The sequence below is a fragment of the Hemicordylus capensis genome, chromosome 1, assembly GCF_027244095.1.
Source record: "Hemicordylus capensis ecotype Gifberg chromosome 1, rHemCap1.1.pri, whole genome shotgun sequence".
Lineage (NCBI taxonomy): Eukaryota > Metazoa > Chordata > Lepidosauria > Squamata > Cordylidae > Hemicordylus > Hemicordylus capensis.
In genome coordinates this window covers 98,356,972-98,379,355 of record NC_069657.1, presented here as the reverse complement: position 1 = coordinate 98,379,355, position 22,384 = coordinate 98,356,972, and the positions used below count along the sequence as shown (strand labels likewise).

The 22,384-nt window shown below is 40.6% G+C and overlaps 1 protein-coding gene across 21 annotated transcripts in view; it reads right to left on the bottom strand.

Annotated features, from left to right (window-relative positions):
- Positions 1 to 22,384, bottom strand: part of SHANK2 (SH3 and multiple ankyrin repeat domains 2) — a 695,900-nt gene that overhangs the window by 43,919 nt on the left and 629,597 nt on the right. For 20 of the 21 annotated variants that reach the window (XM_053285990.1, XM_053285975.1, XM_053285994.1 and 17 more), the window contains one exon: positions 2,663 to 2,793. In XM_053285990.1, the coding sequence (XP_053141965.1) occupies positions 2,663 to 2,793 (131 nt within the window). Of the gene's footprint in view, positions 1 to 2,662; positions 2,794 to 3,026; positions 3,087 to 22,384 lie in introns of all 21 variants that reach the window. The other variant, XM_053285997.1, reaches the window with a different exon arrangement.

Here is a 22,384-nt window from a genome sequence, read left to right as displayed (position 1 = left end):
ATGCGAGCTGGATTGAAAGGCTCAGCCTTTCTTCTTCCATGTATTCTATTTTGCTCGACATCTTTCTAGTTCTGTAAAGCAGCAGACCTGATTTACACAGTCACTGGAAAACACCTAGAGTTTGGCAATTCACCCAAAATAGTTTCACAGCTATGATGCAGCTTTCAAGAATGTTTTCATATTGTAAACAAGATTATCTGAGGTAAAAGTTGTAATTAGGACTCAGAGTGGGAAAGAACTGGTTAATATTTTATTTGTGCTTGGTATACTGTTTGACCTACTGTGGCATTATGTTGGGAGCCAGGCTATAGCAACCTGCTATTGTTGCTAAGGGGGGAAAAACCAGTTACAACTACTATGGGGTATGGCTGTATGGTTATCTGGAAAGGTTACTGTTGGTCTGAGGAGACTGAGAGAACAGCTGGCAGTTGGAGTGCAGCTGGGAGCTGACAGAAGCTAAGAGGAAAGCAAAGGAAATAAAATAAGCGCGAAGGTTATAAAAAGGGAAGCATAAGACAGAACTGAGAAAAAGACTTTTTGAAGCAGCCCTCAGGGAAGCTCCCAGGGGTAACACAACCACTTTGTATTGCCTGGCCTGCTCCAAGAAGATACAAGAATAGAAGGAAAACTTCACAGTCTGCATGAAAGAACCTGACTTTTTGTACAGCCACACCTACAGCTGTGAGATATTATAAGCCAGAACAAGATCCACCTGAAGCTTTATAAACATTCACTAAGGGAGAGGTTTAGATACAGGAGAATTTGGCTAAAGGTTTTAATTAGGGGAATGACTTGGTTCAGACAAATATAAGCACTACCTGAGGGACTGTAACATTAAGACAAATAGAACACCAAAACATCTAATCCAAACCTGTAAACAGTTTTAGTCTGATTTTGAACCTAAAAGGCATCTTTTGATTTACATCAGTGGTCTCCTGAGTAGTTCATTCTCATGCCAATGCCTACCCCAGTTACTGGAGGAATAGAGTAAGAATAATCTGATGGTAAACTGTGTTGGTGTCGACTCCTGGCGACCACAGAGCCCTGTGGTTGTCTTTGGTAGAATACTGGAGGGGTTTACCATTGCTAGTAGCAAGTTTGAATTTAAAGGACAAAGGATTTGATTTTTAAATGAAAAATCTCTTTAGGGAACATCTGGATGAAGATTAAAAATTGAAAGTGAGAGTCTCTTCCAAATGAAGATAACAGAAAGGAACACAAACTCTGGCAAAAGAAATGCAAGGTGACAATAAGGGAGGCAAAAAGAGAGTTTAAGGAACATTTAGCCAAAAGTATCAAGGGGAATAACAAAAACTTCTTTAAATACATCAGAAGCAGGAAACCTGCGAGGGAGGCGGTTGGACCATTAGATAATGAGGGAGTGAAAGGGATTATTAAGGAGGATATGGAGGTTGCAGAGAAGCTGAGTGAGCTCTTTGTGTCTGTCTTCACGGCAGAGGATACTGAGCATATACCTGTTCTTGAACAAGGCTTTTTAGGGATGGAGGCTAGAGAGCTGAGTCAGATAGAAGTGACAAGAGAAGAGATGATGTTCTAACTATCTGGAAAAACTGAAAGCTAACAAATCACCAGGGCCGGAGGGCATCCATCCAAGAGTCCTCAAAGAACTCAAATGTGAAATCGCTGACCTCCTTGCTAAAATATATAACTTATCCCTGCAATCAGGCTCTGTACCAGAGGACTAGAGAGTAGCAAACATAACACCGATTTTCAAAAAGGGATCCAGGGCAATCTGGGAAATTATAGGCCGGTTAGCCTAACGTCCGTTCCAGACAAATTGATGGAAAGCATCCTCAAGGATTGAATTGTAAAGCACCTAGAAGAACAGGCCCTGCTGGGAGTGAGCCAGCATGGCTTCCGCAAAGGTAAATCTTGCCTCACCAACCTTTTGGACTTCTTTGAGAGTGTCAACAAGTGTGTGGATCAAGGTGATCCAGTTGATATAGTATACCTGGACTTCCAAAAAGCTTTGGACAAAGTTCCTCATCAAAGACTCCTGAGGAAACTTAGCAGTCATGGGATAAGGGGACAAGTATATGTGTGGATTGCTAACTGGTTGAAAGACAGGAAACAGGGGGTAGGTATCAATGGAGAGTTTTCACAATGGAGGGAAGTAAGAAGTGGGGTCCCCCAGGGACCTGTACTGGGACCTGTACATAACTTGTGACAAATCCTGATTTAATATTTAGATATATCCCATATCTATGTATGCTCTCATTGTACAATACAATATTCCATAAGCAAGAATTTGATACTTAATTTTTTTAAGGGTTACTTAGAAGCTTCTACTTATGGTCATTTAAACCTGAATACCATTGCTATAGATTCAATACAAGCTTAATATTCAACAAAGACCTCATTCTACAGGCCAAATGCTGAAATGCACTGTGTTTATGCAGACCTAACTCCAATTGGTTTTCCTTCCAAGTAAGTATGCATAGAATAGTAGGCTTAATTCCTTCTTGTGAAGGGTCTCACGGTGGAAGGAGAATATGGCACGTCAGAATAATTCAGGATAAAAGTATACAAAGAAAAAATATGAATGCTTGGAGGCTTATGCTTTGCTGCCACAAAGCTGGAAAGATATTTATGCAGTCACAGAATCATAATTATAAGCACAGTAGTTACAGCCATTACTCACATTCATATCTGTAGCTGAGGGAAAGCATCTACTAGAAGGTCGCTGTTTAATTGTTGCCACTCGTGAGTCAACGGCTGCATTGTCTGGAATTCTTGATGGCTTAGAAACTGGTACTATTTCATCCACTTTATCTGTAACATAGAAGTATTTGCTAAAATAAATCTAATTTGTCCAAATACTTTAAATCTAAATGTTGCAATGTTAAATGAAGAGTTTTACTTTTTAAAAGATGCAAAGTAAAAGGGGATTTGGCATTTTAACAAGGCAATGCTTGAGCATCAAAAGTCGTGCAAGCCGATCACTTTTATTGCTGCTGCGTAACATGCATGCTTTAGTTTTAAGCCTGCATGCATTTAATGTTTACTTAGTGTGACTCGAAAAACAATCCTCTTCTTCAAACCTTCAAAATGTGAAGGGAAAATATCTATATAGAAATGGAAAGAAGACCTTTAGAAATAGTATACCTGCAGAGCACTGTTCCACACAGCAGTCATTAGAATTTAATTGATATTTTAGACAATAATAGATATTTTAGGTGCTCTTTAATGCTATTTGTAATCTACTCTTGGTGTCAGGATATGAGGCAAAACCACCTGGCAGTGTTAAAATGGTTATTTTTACTATCTTAAAAACATATAGCTGTTTCATAATTTAATTTCTCACTGACTTCTAAATATTGCATTATATCCTAAGTAATGTGAGTGCAATGGTTTGAGCAATCTTCCCACCACTTGTTCCCTACGGCAGCTCCCTGAGGCCTCCAAAAAGCTGTTCTTGGGGATAAAGTGGTCTTTGGGTATGGTGTTGGATGCAGCACAGGGGGCTGCAGTAGGAGAGAGGAATTTTGGGAAATTGCGCAGAGGCACTTTCCAAAAGAGGTGCTCTGCTTGTGGAATGTGCCTCTGTGTAGTTTGTGGGAATTCCTCCCTCCCACACCATTTCCAAAGTCCCTATATTCTAAAGATTGATTTTTCGGGAAGTTAAAGGAGCTGTCCCATGACAGAGAGGAAACAACAACAAAAATAGCTAAGGATACAATCCATCAACTGTACCGTGTTTAGGCTTGATGAGGAAAGATTCAAAACTTCTTTTGAATTTTCCTATAACCCTGGTAATTAATATCTCAGATTGATTTTCATGTCCACAGAGCTAGTAGCAACAACTTTCTTTCAACCAGGATTACAATCTTCCTGAATTGCCTGTGATGAAGTGATCATAGAAGACTTCCACCGCTGAGAATTTGTCATGGTGTGCAATAACTAGGGATGTGCATGAAACTGATTTTGCATTTCATTCAGAGCTTGAAACGACTCCCTGGAACATTTTGTTGGAACAACCAGTCGAGCCGGTTGTTCTGACAGAACAAGCTCAGAACATTTCAAGTGTTCTGAGCATGATTTTGGAGAGCTGGTATACCGATTGGGGTCAGCGAGTAGATAGGCCTCCACTCTGGATGTAGTGTATTGGCCCACCTCGGAGGACTGGTCTACTCACCACGTGGCGGGTAGATAGGCTGGGCCTCCACCCCAGACTTAGCATGTCAGCCCGCCTCAGAGGACTGGTTTACCCAGTAGACCAGTCCTCTGAGGTGGGCCGATGCACTAAGTCCAGGGCTGAGGTCTGATCTACCTGATGACCCAAATTGGTAGATTAGCTCTTCCTGGAAAAACAACCCTCTAAAATGGCCCTTAGAACACTCAAAACATTCGGACTTGGAATGGGGGTGTTCTGTTCCAAGCTCGAAACAGGCCCTTAATTTGAAAGGTGTTTTGTTTTGTGCTCAGAACACTTGAAACGGCACATTTCGAGTCAGAGTGTTCCGAGCTTGGAAAATTATGCACATCCATAGCAATAACTCTTCAGTGTGTGCTGAAAAATGCTTACTATGACATAGTATGGTCACTTCTTTAGGGACAAAGGTAAGAAAACTAACCTGGGCTGGAGAAAAGGTAGCAGTCCATGTGGACAAAGTTGTGGTAAGAATCAGCCCTCAGTTTTGGATGCATAACAGAGGCTAAAAGTTTTATCTACACCCCTTGTAGCTCAGGAAAATTTGGATTCAATAAAGTACAGAGTGGGACACTTTGTGCTTTATTACAACCTAATGACAATCACAAACCAAAATGGGTGCAACTGATATCTGCTTTTTTGTTTTTAAAGATGCAAGAAAGATTTTCAGATTAGGATTATATTGTAACTGGTTTAGAGCACTACAATTCTTAATGTATTAATATTGAAAACAAGGCACTTTATTCATCTAAGATCATACATCAATTCAGTTGCTACACTTGGAGTTCAATAGTCATTTATTCTTTCCTTGCCACACTTTCATTATCAATTTTTAAACCATGCAATCACACTAGTTATATGTATTATTATGATTTTTTAAAAGCAAAAATCTAGAATATAATAATAAATGTAGATAAAACATTCCTCCTAACCACAGGGCTCTGGGTATACAGCATATACGCATACATAAAAGTTGTGTAACAGCTGGAAACAACTCCATGGCCTGCCAGTATCCTTTCCCCCCCCCCATCTTCGACAACTGGACTCTTAAAGACATCATACTTTTCCGGCTAATTTTAAGTACCAAAAACCTGCATTGCAAATTAATTTAGGAAGAAAGAAAAACTAGTTCATTAATTACCAACTAAATACAGCCATCCCAGTTCTCTAAAGGTAACTTCACCCATGCAGAATATTGGAATAGGAGATTTGTTCTCAGTTCCTCACTGGTGAAGATCATATTCAGCCCCTAAGAGTGTAGTTTGGAATGGGACATGGGTAAAGGGAAATGGTTTTTAAAGTAGTACCTTACTTAAAAGCAGAGATACATCCCGATCCAGAGCCCCATGTGTGCTGCAATGTCCACAAGGAGCCCCACATGTGTGGGCTTCCCAATTCACTTCAATGTGTGGGGCAGATAAAATTGTACATGATACCTCTTTGTGAATGGTATCAGGGATGCCCTCACCAGTGAAGTGAAGATCTTGTGGCTGAGTGAGTTCTGTGCGTGCATCAGTGCCCTTGTGCCACAAGGGATCGCTGGATCAGGGCAATGGTGTTTAAAGAAGAGGAACCAGAGTTAACTTCTCTAGCTGAAAAGAGAACTGTCCTGGAAAAAGAGATTCTTATTGGGAAGGCTCAAGATAAACTGCTGATGTCATGGAACTAAACAATGCAATGGACTTGCTCACTAACAAACATTAGTATCTGCTTCCTGTATTCTATATTTTTTGTTTGCTTGCTTTTAAAACATTAAAAAAGATAAAATTATAGTCAATTTAGCAGTAATCCAAACTCTGACTTTCAAACTATGACTGAATTATTTTGATATGCAGCAAAACATAATCATTGATTTCATCTTTGACATTTGGGTATGCTGGTGTATCTATTGCCAAGAACATTCAGAGAGAAGGTTTCATATTAAGCCTCTCCAGCACTGTAAATGATCCCTCAAATGATCAACTGTGCAAGTTTCTGAAAGATTGAAGTATTTGTTATTTTATGTCTGTAAACAATATAAAATTCCACATTTAAAAAACCCTCATCTAACTAGTTACACTTTTGTTACTAAACAGACACACATTACCATATGCCTAGGCAGACAATGAGAACTACAGGGAAAGAATGGCTTTGACAGACACTTGAAAAAGCATGGACATATTCAGTTTGAGAATGATAAAAACCATGCGTACCTCCAACTACTGATCTTGCAAGACAGTACTGGAAGTCTGATCCAAGCACTGGATCTGACTACAATATCAGTTTGCAAGTATTTTCTAACAAAATCTGACATTGCCACCATATCTGTTGTGGGAAACTCTATCTTTTGTTGATCTTATAGCCTTATTGTTGTCAGTTCCTTATTTCTGTTTGTCCTATATTTTAACAAATTCAAATGGTAGGTATTGTGGCCCCTTCCAATTTACACAATGATAGCTGCAGCAAATTGGAGAGAGGAAAATGGGGTTCCAAGAATGAAGGGGCACCTCAACTGAGCAGAAATTGTAACTGCAGTTCTGACAGCATTGCCATTTGTCTATAGGCTTTTTATCAACACACAAATAATACAATGGGGTGTATTAAATACCAATAAATGAAAATTTTAAAAGAAAAATCCAGCATTTCCACTTTCCACTCTCTCTCTCCATACACATACACATACACACACACACACACGTCTCTGAAGAATAACTAAGAATTACAGCAGTATTTTAATAGGTCCTTAAATAGTTGCCAAATTTTAAACATGCCCCACCCCACTCCACCCCAGTTCCACCACACTCTTAAAGTGACCTAATGCAAATAAATACATTTTCACTATAATGGAGAGCTAGGCTGAAACAGTGCTCGGACTTTTTTCTGGAACTCCATGTCTTTCCCTATTTCAAACACACACAAAAGTAAGAGAAAAAAAGGATATATAAGGCTGATTTTCAAAGAGGTTGCAACTTGTCTCTACACAGGCGTTTAAAAACTATACCGGAAACTTAAAAAAACAACAACCTGTCAGATTGAACTTGTTTGTCAGGTTTGCTAGTTAACATTTCCCCATTGCTTTTAATACTATGTAATTTTGTAAGAAAGTGTTTTCTTGCAGTAGTGAGAATGACTCTTACATGCTTCAATTTGAAATGTATTTATTTATAAAAGGTATATATGTAACATGTTAAACAAACAAACAAACAAAAAACAGGCACAGATGGGGCGCAAGTGGGACGTAGGTGAGAAATGTCACACCTGACAGATAGGATGCATTTGAGGTTATGGTCAAGAAACCAATGAAAATGTTCTTAATAAGAGTACATCTAAATCTTGTTTGTCTCATGACAAATAATTGAACCACAAATTGCGCCTGCAAAGTGCCTGCATCAGGGGTTAGCCCACACCAGCTGCATGTCATCATTAGCCCAGTCATTTAGCAAAAAGCAGCCACAAGCAAATATTTCACTAAGGAGTACATTATGGCTGGTTTGTACTGCAGCAAAATGCTTCCTGCTCCCATTTTGATCACCTTGAGTCTCAAAAAGTAGTGGGGGAAGGGAAGAAAGGGAAGGGAAGGGAAGACACCATCCACAGACACTTTAAATATACCCACAAACTTAGATTTAGGTATGGATTTGACAAAAATGCTCTCCTGATCCTTTAGGAAAGACAGTTTATAAGTGGAACCAGAAAGTCAAACAGGAGCTATGCTGTATCTGAAATAGTGGTAGCAATCATTGTCCAGCTAGTTGCTGAAAATAAGATCCTTAAACAAGAATCTGGAATACCACTCACAGAAGCCAGTCGGTATTTTCCATGGGCCTACAGATGTTTTTGAGTCCCACTGTGTTAACACACACAGAGGCAGTACCAAGAGTAATTATAGTGTCCCCCCACAAGAGTGCATCATTTACCTCTCTGTTGAATTATATTCACCCTGGTTCAACTCAGACCACTCTAGCATCTGTAAATGAGGTGGTCTAAAGGGAGAGGAGAAAGTTTCTATACTATTAATACATACTTCATCGTGATGCAAAGCTGTTTTTCAGACATTGTGGCACAGTACCCAACAGCATGTCATGACTCAAATTCTGAGGAGGTCTGTCTACAAGGAAGGTGGTAGCTTTCTTTTGTATTATATCTGTGATATTACTAGGAATAGTTTCTCCCATAAAAAACAATATTCATTGTGGAAGAGATTCATATACAAGAAACACATCGCTAGTTCTAAATCTTCAAACTCTCTCACAGGACAACTATGTTAGCTATTAAACCACCAGTTCAACAAGAAAGGGACTTCTGAAAGTGTAGTTCATGTGCCTAGATAGGTCTGCTGGCACATGTACAGGTCACAAAGGCTGCACTACAGTCCTGGCATGTTGCACATTACACAACCCAGCCAAGATATGCTTATTATTTCCACGCAACAGACTAGAGATTAATGAGGTCAGACCCACACAGGATAAGAATGATCATGATCCAAAAAGGCACTTACAGGCTAACCCCAACACCTCAGGCCAGCATGCCAGAAACACCAGGCAAAGACTGATTGAACACAATTTCTGCGGCGAATATTGCCAAGACCCATATACTTACCAAGAACTCCAGAATGCTTGCTCAGAGGGAATGGGGTGGGGAGGATAATGGAAAAAGAAAACTCAAAAAACAGCTGCGTCCAGAAATGATTTGTATTTGTAAGAAAAGCAATGAATGTCTGGCACAGTGTAAAAAAATGCTCTCATGAAGCTAAAGTGAAAGAACAGAAGCAAATGTTCTTCAAATACCAGCAGCACACATTGTTAACAATGCAAATATAAACTACAAAATGTTAGACTAATCTAGTCAGCCAGAATACAGTGTTAGCCAAATGTAGAAATGGTCAAGGTTTGCCACTTATGGCCTTATGGCTAAGAATTAAAAGGACAGGCACATTAAAAAAAACCCTTAAAAATTCTATCACTAGTGTGATAATTATTTCTTCTTCCCTCCCCCCTTTGCTTGACGCATGGGCATGGGCAATGAGGCCCTTTCTGTTATGGCTCTCTGCATCCGGCCACTGCGACGAGGCACTGTGGCTTGTGGTGTTTCTTGAGAGTCATTAATCCCTTCATCCCTTGGTAAGTATCCAGTGGGCACTGCCACTGAATCCTCACCAGTCCACGTTGAGGCACTGGTTAACTCAACATGAGGGGTAGCTCTTTGGGAGATACGTGTTTCAAGGACCTGTGTCCTTGGCTGTTTGAGGAAAGCTAATATCTCAGACAGGTAGTTATGGATGGCTCTTGTGGATGTAGCCACAATGCCTAGCTGCAATTCCATCCGACCCATGGACTGTGACATGAGACCCATGGACTGTGCATGCTCCCTCTTGATATTTTCCAGCAGCTGCACAATCCTACTGTTGGTTTCCATCAATAACCTCTCTCCCTCTGTCAGCTGAGTCTGCCCTCTCCAACCCCGATCCCTAGGAACAGGCTGAACACCATGGTGCTCTTCGTTCGTTTCATCATTTCCCTCCTCAGGAGAGTCACTTTCATACTGGGGAGTCCTACTGAGAGATTGATCCCCAGGAGATTGTATGTCCATTGTATATTGTGGAGTCCGCTCTGGTGTTGGAAATCCCTCAAAATCTTCCCCAACATTGCTGTGCGTTTCAGACGATGACAATGGCCATGGCCAACTCTCTGTAGTTCTGGCTGGTGAATCTTCATCAGAAGCTGGCACTGAGGATTCTTGCTCTTCTGCTGGTGTAGATGGCGAGCTTCCTCTCTGATGCCTGGGTTGTCCCGAGGATCCAGGAACCTCCCCATCTTGCTCCCCAGTGACATCTGGCAATCAAATAGAGGAGCAACAACCACTGTATCTGAGGCCAGGAAGATGGAGGAATCTACATACATTGGACAACACACAGAAAGAAGCCAGTTGGGAAACCAGAGTGTCTGTGTTTGGGCAAACAGTAGGGCAGACTAAAATGTAGATATTTAAAAGGGCAGGTGGCAGTTGAAGTTATCAATCACTTTCATATAGTGCACACTGTCCTGCATCCATAACACACACAACTATGCTGGATCCCCAAGGCATAACTTTCAAAACACCTTATTGTGATTGTGACAGTAAATGTCTGTGAACCTATCAAAAAGCTCACCTATGCATTGTAGTGATGTCACAGTCAGAATCTCTGTGATGAACTTTGGGTCAATTGTCCAAGCGACCTGAGCTTCCTGTGGTGTCAGATGTGCTCCACCACTGGCTTGTGTGGCTGCCTTTGAAGCACTGCTTGCTATCTTCTCTTTAGTCCGGCGTTTCATCTCACCCCTAAAGCCCTTCCAGAATCATTGCCACAAAATCTGTGTGACAGTCAATCAAATGTATCCTGTAAAAAATGGCTGACATCCAGACTAACGTGTGCTCTGAAAAATGTTTCGTGTGCACAACAGGGGAAGAGTGATTTTTTTTGGTGGTGGTGGGATCTCCCCTTCCATTTGCAGTCCACTGGGCCTTCTAGAAATATGTATAAGGGTTGTGAGAACCTCAGGCACATATCTCTGGGAGGCACAGAGGATTGCAGCATGAAGGAGAGAGATTTATGAAAATTGCCCCTCCCTCATTGCACATGTGCAACTGTTTTCAGTGTGCACAATTTAGACTGGATGTCAGCCAATGTCTCTTAGGTCTTTCATTTTCTGTACACATTTATTTCCTTTCTGCTCTTTCTAAATGGAAGATTTAGAACTTATACATGAAGGCATTGTTCACCAGGACGCTTTTTTTTGTTTTGTTTGAAGGTAAATCTTTGCCTTGCGTTTCCCCTGCTGACTGTTTGCCTAAGTACATTTAAGGGAAATATAAAACATGTACTTCACTATGTACAATATAGTTTACAAAGAATAGTTAAGTATTCAAAAAGGACATTTAGCCACATATATGATTTAAATTCACATCTACACTCAAGCAAATGTACCCCTGAACACTTAAAAATGATTATATATTGCATGCACTTTCTAATTAGACTGTCACGTTCTGAACTTCTATGAATTATGTAGTCTAGTGAGGAATGAAAAAATATTCTATGTTGGGGGGAAAATAAAAATAAGCCTTCTGCCTCTGGGATAATTTAGCCATTTACATTTATCTGAGATGTCCACTGGAATGATCATAATAATCACTATCTCAAGATATCACATTTCATATTCTCAAGAAAGAGATATGTGGAAACAGCATTATTCTTATTATGGCTATATATTAAACAACAGTAACTATTACTGATCATCCCTGGTGAACTGGTTGCTCTGTGTGGTTGGTGCTAGGGTATTTCCACTTATTTTGCAGAATCTTAAATGGCATTTACATTTTGGTAGGTGTAACTCCTGCTCATTGACACACACCACATGCTGCTCTTATAAACTTCAATTGGAGTTGTGTATTTTTGAACCTGAGGGGCATGGGTGTATGCTTGTGTCGGATTATAAGACAACTTTTCTTCTGTTGATTATTCCTTGAGATCACCTGACATATTTTAGGCTGGGGAAAGGGATGTTTGGGGTGATTCTCAGAGATAACAATGATCTCTCTCACCACTCCAGAGTCTGAACCCCTCTAAGCATATATTAATCTAATGGGCATTGTACATTTCATCATTCAATATAGATGTTGATTAACTTCAATAAAATGATTCTGTGAGCACTGATTGTTCATCTAGTAATTAAAGTATCCACATTCAAAGTATTCACATTCTGTTTGTGTTGAGTTAGACTGTCCAGTTGCATGTTTATGGAAAGTGATGATGAAACTGTTTATATAAAATGCATGAATTCCTTATGAAAATGGATGCGAGGACAGAGTGGCATGCAAGCCTCGGATCTTCTACTGCATGGATATTTTGAAAGGGATTTCATGAGATAATTTCTATGTAATACCTGCTGCTTTTGCATTTTTATCCCCACCTTTGCTTCAACAGCACAGCGAGAACTGTGACCAGTGATTCCAATAGCCCTTAGATAAAGCTACGGTGTAGGAGCAAAACATTCATTCTCTACTATCTTCTGCTAGATTGCATATATAAAACTGGAATCTATTTTAACCACAAAGAGCAAATATCAGTTTCAAAATCTTGACATTTTCCAGAGTAGGGATGGCCAACTGATGGCCCATAAGCAAGATGTGGCCTATGAAGCAATTGAGCCTGCCCCCCGCCCATAGCCTACCTAATTTTAATTGGGGTGTCATAACATTTTATATACAAAGAAATGTTGATTTTAAAAGTATTGTGTGTGAGAGGTCTTCCAAATTGTTATTATTAGCCCATTCTCTGGGTTCTGAATGTAATGCCTTTGTCATGCTCTAGTGCATGTGAACCAGAACTATAGTTTATTGGTAAAACATACTGAATTTTCATGCCTGCTCAACTACCTGTAACAGGGCCAGACTGGATAATAAAATATACTGCTGGTCCCTGGAAAAGAATTAGGGGAATAGCGTGGCTCCTCACAACACAAAAATTGGCCACTCCGATTCTAAATAATGGTACTTATAATTCCTATGTCATTGGTAATATGAAATAAGACATCACTCAATATTTTAAAATTTCCTTTTTCTTATGTATTTGGAATGGAATCAACCCAAGATGACAAATTGGACAACTGTTAAATAATTTAAAAGAATATAACCTAAAGGTAAAAGGTAAAGTGTGCCATCAAGTCAATTTTGACTCCTGGCACCCACAGAGCCCCATGGTTTTCTTTTGGTAGAATACAGGAGGGGTTTACCATTGCCTCCTTCCAAGCAGTATGAGATGATGCCTTTCAGCATCTTCCTATATCGCTGCTGCCCAATATAGGTGTTTCCCATAGTCTGGGAAACAAACTAGCGGGGATTCAAACTGGCAACCTTCTGCTTGTTAGTCAAGCATTTCCCTGCTGCGCCACTTAAGGTGATCGTCTGAAATTGATTTGTGAATATTCTCTTAAATTCATTTGTGAATTTTAATGAGTAACATTATTGTAGACTTCCTAGTAATCTGAATACGTTGGAGGGATTATTTGTTATTTATGTTTATGGTTCACCTGTCAGTTGTGAATTTAATTTGACAAAATTTGAAATAAAAGTTGATTATTCAGAAACATCATATTTGTTTGCTGTAATCTCTTCCCATGTAAATACTTTCAACTTCTTAATCAGGGAGAAGAAATACTGTAAAACATGGGTGGCCAATCACACAAACAACAAGTAGAGCAAACAAATAGTTTATAAACAATCAATGGAATTAAAACCATTTAGACACTACTGTTCAATACTTATGAATCATGAATACATTCAAAGATGCTGTAATTGATTTGTTAAAACTGGCCATTATGAAAGAAGGGGCTAAATCAAGAGGTAACATTAACAACAACAAAGAGTTCAACCACCTCCAATAACTAGGATTTGCAGCCTTTATTTATTATTATTGTGGGGCACAGGGAACAAAAATTGTATTGCAGGCATGACCTTAGGCTGATTTTCATTCATTCAATGCAGAACAGTCGTAGCAACTTGGGATAATGGTGGACATCACTGTGTTGAATGCATCAGGCTCTGCTCGAGAGATCCTTTTCTTGCTGTCTACAAGTTGGCCTGATAAAATTCAGGACTGGAACTTGTTAAGATGATAGCACCAGTTGCTATGTTGGTGGCGTGGAAGACGTGCATTTGGTAGAATGGAGGCAATGGAAGTTTGGTGTGCCTAAAAACTGTCCTGCTGTTCAGCAGCACAGTATGATCAAATGACTTGCTCCTCTGGGCAATATGATCAGAAATGTTAAAAAACAAGAAAATCACTTTTCTAAATCAGGTACCTCAAGTCTCACATCTTAGGCAATGGGCTGGCTCAACTTAGGCAATGGGCAGGAGCATAAAACTAGCCCACATTAATTAATCTACATGTTTTTCTACACATTTAGTTTCACTACAGTGGGCACAAATATTAAGTTGTGACCACGTTCAATGGGATATCAAAAGAGAAGGGAATAGGAATAAAGTATTCATGCTCAGTACAGAGACAACACTGCTGATCTTTTAACTATGGTGAACACATATGTTCCCTTCACTTTTACCTTATCAACTTTACTAAAAGTTGTCTTACATCTGCTCCAAGACTAACTGTGGCTAATGCCAAGCAGCTGTCCTCTTAACCAAGGTTAGTGCCATTGCAAATTATTATCTTCTTTATGTTCAATTCTCTAAGACATACCCGTGGCTAATCCCATGCGTGGCAGCTCTCATGAGAGTTCGCGAGCACCTACTGGATAGGATAGCAACAGGGATGGGGAGAAAATAGCGATGCTGGCCAGAGGTGGTGGTGTTGGGCCGGGCCGGCCGCAGGAGGCGGAGGCAGGCCAGGCTGGCCACAGGGAGGAGGCGGCAGTGGGCTAGCCCAGCCACAGGGAGGAGGACCTGGCAGTGGGCCAGCCCAGCCGCTGGGAGGGGGCGGCCAGGAAGAGGTGGTGGGCCAGCTTTCCAGCTGGCCTGCCAGCCAGAAAGCACAGGGTTGGGGGGGGGGGAGAGAAGTGGACTGGCTGGAAAGTCCAGTTGGCCGGGCAGGGGGGAGAGGTGGGTGGGCTGGCCCACCAGCCAGAAAGTGTGTGTGTGTGGGGGTGTTGAGAAGTGGGCGGGGGTGGTGGAGAAATGGGCCAGCCGACCAGAAAGCCAGCTGGGCCAGCGGGGGGGGGGAGGGGAGAATAAGACAGCAGCAGTGGGTTAGCTGGCCAGAGGCACAGATGTTCTGTGCCTGGCTTAGCTAGCTTTTATTAAAATTTGCTAACTTTTTACAGAAGACCTGTCTTCAAGATGATGTACAATATTATAAAAACAGATTAATACAGTTTGGAAAACACAGCACTTTAGACATGAATTAAAATATTAAATATTATTAATAAGCAAATCAAACCAGGTGCAATGTTAAAACATGGTTAAAGCTGTTGGAGGGGGGAGAGCAAATTCATACTTCAGAAAGGTGAACAGTGCTCAAATATTTAGACCATGTTTGAAAGATCAGCAGCATTACGTCTTCACAAGATCCCAGACTTTCATCACCCACACATTATTTCCATCTAACTGATCGATATGGATTTCCAACAGGTGCCAACTCAGCAGCCCGTTTCTAAATATACAATGAGTTTTGAGGTAGCTAGATTTATGCTTTTCTAAATTACGGGCTCATCAATATTCTCTGGTTTCAATTTGTTCTGGCATGCTTATAAGAAATCTCAACTAGAAAGATGTTTTTGAAGATGGGTAAGAAAGAGGAACATGCCAGCGGTCTGGTAATTTAGGACCTAGAGCTCTTTTACTTGTTCATCCCATTATTGTAGGGTTTATTTTAATTCTTAAAAAAAAAAAGCAGTGTATTCAGGTTCTTTTCAATGGGTCTCTAATGACATTATTTTATTTGATGACCAAGTGGACTCTTAACATGGTATATGCAAGTGGCAGTGTTAGAGTTTTCTCAGTCCCTCTCCTCTGTGTGATCAGATGCATCCTTTGTTTCTGTGATGAAGTAAACGACTGGTTATACGTCTGGACATAATTGTACTGAAACCTTCGTGTACATGATGGCATCTCGTGCCTTTTCTGATGTGGTAGTTTGCATCAAAAGTTGCAATTTCTTCTGGTGAGAAGAGTGACAGCCTTGACATATCTTTTATGCATGTATTCATTATTCGTAGTTTGCCCGATCCCTGCCCTGCAGAGTAAGCTCTTTGTTCTGGATGTTCTGGACAGGATGTCTGTCAAATGTTGCCAGAAGTCAGGACTACACCAGCTCCATAGATGCATGGGTAGGATCATGGCGTTGGAGTACTGCTGGCTCCTTGCATCATGAAAGTCATTATCACACTTGTATGATTATAGTGCTTCAAGTTTGTCAGTAAATGCAGGACATAATTTACAGTTTATTTTTGTTTTAAAATCCACAGAGAACATCAAGGATAACTTAGCAGTAGAAATCACGAGTCCATGGTAAAGAGCACAGACTATGGTGAATTTTTCATAATTACCAAAGGCTTTAGCTACAATTAAAATACTTAATTTGATTCGCTAAGAATATTTGAGTCTTATGCTCATGTTGAGTCTTACCTGCCACTTGTACTAGCAGCTGATACCTCCCCTGAGATGCGCTGCTCTCAGACACTGGTTCTTTTTGAGATCCCACCAGCTATTTCACTTCTGCAACTGGATCCTGTTCTTTTCCTTATAAATTCTTTCACTTTACCACCATGTGCACAGCAGAACTGTAGGGGTAGGCCATGGTCTTCTTACCACCAGATATATGAAGAATTCTTTGTGTACAATGAATAGCTAGAAAGACAACAGCTTGAAGAACTTGAGGAATTTCTTGGAACCTTGAAATGATCCTCTCCGTTTGGTCCATGCTCACAATATGTCCCTTCTTGTTTGTCCTGTTCAAGCTGTTTTAGATAGGCTGAAATTTTCTAAATACCTAAGATAGATACAGATAGACACTGTGCAAGCCACAATCAGTTACACAAATCGGGTGCAATATCAATTGCACCTTCATATTGTGGCTTTACCCGTATTATCTTCAGAAATGAACCATGTTCACTATTTTGCATGATAATTGTTTCACTTATCCGTCCCCCACCCCATGTATCAATGTGTATCACACAAAATCAAGGCCAATTCACACACATTTTGCTTGTGTGTGTGCGTGTGTGTGCACACATTACTGTAAAATGCAATCAATGTACAAGTGGCACTTTTGAAGAGATCTAGGACATGTTAGTTTCCCACAGCATACAAACATATTTGTAACCTGGAACTTTGAGGCCTGTTGAATATGTGCTGACCAAAAAGCCTTTTACAAGGTAACATTTCATATAATCCTACCATATAGTAGTGCAAAAATCAATGTACTGTGGGAAAATGATTGTGTGAATCAGCATCCTGGTTCTAGATCCCAAGTTTCATGTCAGTGTAAAACAGCAAAATCCAAAATAAGCTTATTTTTCCAATCAGTACACTTCAAATGTGTTTCCCACTTGTTCAGCAGAGTAATATGAAAGTAATAAGCATAAGAGCTCATGTTATCTATTATGTGCCTAGAATCAACTATATCTTTTAAAAAATCTTGCCATGAATCAAATACTGCATTGTGCCTAAATACTGGAACACATTTAAAAGTAATTTGCTAATTGTATGCACATTTTGTTATCTGCAGTCTTTTAAAAACATGTCACAATTTTCCTTATCCAACAGACATTTCAGTTGCATAGCTGTATGCTGGAGTAACTACATCAGTCTCAGAAGAAAGGAACCACCTCTTGTCAGGCAAGCTGGATGAATGGAAGGAGGAAATAGGGAAAAGAAAGGGGAATGGGATATAGAATGATGAAGATACACGGGCCCAACCCAAGTTCAGCACTTTTAAGAACTGATGGCTGACTTACAGACTAATGCTGCACTTGTGCAATGAACAAAGATGCACACACCCAAGAAAGTCACATAGTTAAATGGATGCTCAAAGTTGCTCAGTCTCTTGTGCTCTTGATCGATTAGTGCAAGTGTTGTGCTTGCACAACAAGGGCGACAGTTAGCTTTGTATCATTCCAAGCCCAGATCATTTGTATCATTCAAAGCCCGAGAACCACTGGGGTCTATGCAGATTCTGGTGGTGCTGCGGTGCCAAACCAAGCACTGAAGCCAGTCAGTGGGAGAAATGTAGCAGGGGGGAAGAGCACCCACCCTGATCCTTAAAGCTATCCCCCCCACACACACCCCTTTGAACCGGCTCAAACGGTGGTCTTTCAAACCAGTTCAGCTGTCCAGGAATGGACCACTGAACCGGTTCATGCACATCCCTAGTGAAACCTCTTTATTAGATCATGGGGCTTTCACACAATCGCATGGGCGGAAAACAGGGTTGAGCCTACCTTCCTTGCAGATGATCCGGACTAGCCTCAAGCCACGTTGCACTGCTGTGAGTTAGCCTGAGTTAACTGAGCAAGCGTACCGTTAACCCAGACTCTGGAATTGTGTGTCAGCAAAAGCTGTTTGCAACCAGTGCCAACACAGACGAGCACCTAGCGTGTAGGTCTTTTGGGGGAATCTCTGAATGCACCACACTCATTGATGTGGTGCACTGTGGGTTTCCCCCAACCTCTGGAACACTGCTACCATGGAGATCACAGCAGTGCAACGTGGCTTGAGGCTAGTCTGGATCATCTGCAAGGAAGGTAGGCTCAACCCTGTTTTCTGCCCATGCGATTGTGTGAAAGCCCCATGATCTCATAAAGAGGTTTCACTAGGGATGTGCATGAACTGGTTCAGTGGTCCATTCCTGGACAGCTGAACTGGTTTGAAAGACCAGCGTTTGAGCCGGTTCAAAGGTCTGTGTGTGTGGGGGAATAGCTTTAAGGATCAGGGTTGGTGCTCTTCCCCCCTGCTACATTTCTCCCACTGACACTGTCTTTAAAATCGCTAGCATGGGGTGGCTGTGTACCTCCTTGCCGGCCCACGCCCACCAGCCACATCCGGTATTACACTGGCTAATTACATTATGTACTGTTACACAAGGAGGTACACAGCCGCCTCATGCCAGTGATCGAATGCAATTTCAGGACTGGCCTCAAAATGTTATGCAATCAAATGTTATGCAAGACAGACAGACAGACAGACAGAAAGACAGACAGATCTATCTATCTGGATCTCAGCAATATTCCAGAGCAAAAACAATTCCAGAGCAAAAAACCAAAGTTGTTTTTTTCTCTGGAATAATTGCTGAAATCCAGAGATATGTGTCTGTGTGTATCTGTCTAAGAACTTCCACAGACATTCTGGGTGTGGTCATTTTAACCTCTAGCTGCAACTCGTCATACTTTGTTGAATGCTGCATCAGAAGATCTCCTACCCCTCATAAGAAGTCCTTTGGATGAACAGAGGGGGTTGCTGCAGGGAAGCCTGAAAGCTTCTGGTGCATATGAGGAAGCAAACTTGTGTTCTTTGGATCTCAGTCCAAATATATTAGTTTAAATAAAGGAAACAGTTTGGGACATTGTGCATCCATTTTAATGGTCAGCAGCTTCAAACAATGGGGCTATTCACATGACCTACCAGGTGGGTGGGTGGGGGAAAGGCTTCCCAAGCCTCCCCCCCCACCAGGCAATTGTTGTTTTCCTGGTAGAAGTGCACTCCATGTTTATGTATTTATTTTTCTGTGTAAACCACGCTGAGCCATTTTTCGAAGGGCGGTATAGAAATTGAATTAATAATAATAATAATAATAATAATAATAATAATTATTATTATTATCATCTTCAGTTGAGCAACCAGGGCTGAAGACAGCAAAGTTACTGAAAGAAACGTCGCTTAACTGAAAAAGATATACGAAAAATGCTAACAAGGAAATAATGATCTGCTATTACAAGTCTAGTCCAACTAGAAGAGGTTATTTAAAAAGAATGTACCAAATATGGAAAGAGAAGCATCCAGATACAGAAATAACAGAACAAAGGCTAGCAGACCAGAGAAGATTCATAATAAGAAATAAAGTATTCACAGGAGCTGAGCTGGAAGAACTGCAAAGAGCAACACAGGCTCAAGACATGGAAGAAGAATTACCACCAAATGAAGCAGTTGCTCAGGCGCAGGTGGAGGAGGTGTTGGAAATAGAGGATGCCACTGTTGCTGAACTGTTTCAAAATCAAAACCAGGCAACCTCCCCTTTGCCTTCACCTCAAAAACCCAAATGCCGTTTAACAGAAAAGCAACAAGAACTAAAGCAAAAAATAACTGAGCACGTGAACCAAACAACCACCAGGGTTCGACTTCCAGCTCTAAAAACAGTTGCAAAAAACAACTTGCTCAGGTATTAAAAGATGTCAATGCTGCACTTGCAGAAATAACAACCAATAATTTGCAAGAAACAAACCAACTAATGTACAGTGCAGCAACAATAACAACACAAGAGCTCGGATATAAGATCAATGGACCTGTCAAAAAAGAAAGTAGTACATCACCTAAATGGAAGATTAGATTAGAAAATAGAATCTCCAGGCTTAGATCAGATGCTAGTAAATTGAAAGATATGAAAGACAAGAAGCTGAAGAATGAAAACACCAAACAGTATCTGATCCAAAAATACCACCTAGATTCAAGGAAAATTAGAGAAGTCCTGGAAATAATAAAGCAGCAAATAACAGCAGTGTCAAAGAAGATTAGCAGGTATGAAGCCAGAATTACACAACGCAGGCAGAATCTCCAATTCCAGTCAAATCAGAGACGTTTCTACCAAAGCATAGAAGGAGAAATTGCAAGAAACATCGAAACACCAAATAAAGAAGAAACAGTGCAATTCTGGGGGAAATTATGGGACAATCCAATAGATTATAATAAAAAAGCAGGCTGGATGAAAGAGGTTAAAAAATGTAACCAGCAAATGCAAGATCTAATAATAACACCAGAATTAATAAGTGAAAGAGCAAAGAAAACTAAAAATTGGACTGCTCCAGGCGACGATGAACTGCATGGCTTTTGGCTTAAACACCTAACAAGCCTTCATAAACAACTATCAAAACAGTTCAATCACATTTTGCACGGAGGTGATATTGAACAATGGCTAACAACTGGGAAAACTCATCTCATCATGAAAGACCCCGCAAAAGGTGCAGTTCCAAGTAATTATAGACCGATCACCTGCCTGCCAACCATGTTCAAATTATTAACTGGAATAATAGCAGATGAAGTGATGCAACACTTATTAACTAACAAACAGCTTCCAGTTGAACAGAAAGGAAATTGCCCGAACACCAGAGGCACAAAAGACCAGCTGCTGATTGACAAAATGATTTTAGAAAATTGCAAGAGAAGAAAAACCAATCTAAGTGTTGCATGGATTGACTACAAGAAAGCCTTCGATTCATTGCCTCACACATGGAGACTAAAATGTTTAGAAACAACTGGTGTCAGCAAAAACATTCAGATATTTATTTAAAAAGCAATGAGCATGTGGAGTACACAGTTAACAATCAATGGCGAGACATTTGGGCAGGTTAGCATTAGAAGAGGCATTTTCCAAGGGGACTCACTAGCCCCTCTGTTGTTTGTAATCGCCATGACCCCACTTTCACAAATACTAAACAAAACAGGCCTCGGATACCGAACATCTAAAACATCCAGTAAAATCAACCATCTGCTGTACATGGGCGATCTGAAGTTGTATGGAAAGTCCCAGTCAGAAATCAAATCACTGCTAAACACTGTCCGTATATTCAGTAGCGATATAGCAATGGAGTTTGGACTAGATAAGTGTGCTGCATTAATAATGAACAGAGGGAAAATAACAAAAACAGAAGGAATAGAACTGCCCAATAGAAGCAAGATCAAGAACCTGGAAGAGAAAGAACCTTACAAATACTTGGGCATTCTCCAGGCTGATAACATCGCACACACTGAAGTTAAAAGAAAAATGGGAAGTGAATACATCAGGAGAGTTAGAAAAATCCTCAAGTCCAAACTCAATGGCAGGAACACCATACAAGCCATAAACACCTGGGCTATACCTGTTATCAGATACACTGCAGGAACAATAGACTGGACCCAGGCAGAGCTAGAGACGCTAGATCGTAAGACCAGGAAAATCATGACCATCAATCATGCTCTGCACCCCTGCAGTGATGTCGATAGGCTATACCTCCCTCGCAGCTCAGGTGAAAGAGGAATGCTGCAAGTCCATCAAACAGTAGAGGAGGAGAAAAGAGGCCTTGAAGAATATATAAAGGACAGTGAAGAAGATGCACTTCAAATCGTCAATAATGCGAAACTATTCAACACCAATGAAACAAAGCAGGCCTACAAGAAAGAACAAGTCAAGAACCGAGCAGAAAAATGGATAAATAAGCCCCTGCGTGGTCAATATTTGCACAATATAAGTGGAAAATAAGACGTCAGCAAGACCGGGCAATGGCTTAAGAATGGCAACTTGAAGAAAGAAACAGAGGGTTTAATACTGGCTGCACAAGAACAGGCACTAAGAAGAAATGCAATAAGAGCAAAAGTCGAAAAATCCACCACAAACAGCAAGTGCCGCCTTTGTAAAGAAGCAGATGAAACCGTGGACCACCTAATCAGCTGTTATAAAAAGATCGCACAGACTCATTACAAACAAAGGCATGACAAAGTAGCAGGGATGATACACTGGAACATCTGCAAAAAATACAAGCTACCTGTAGCCAAACATTG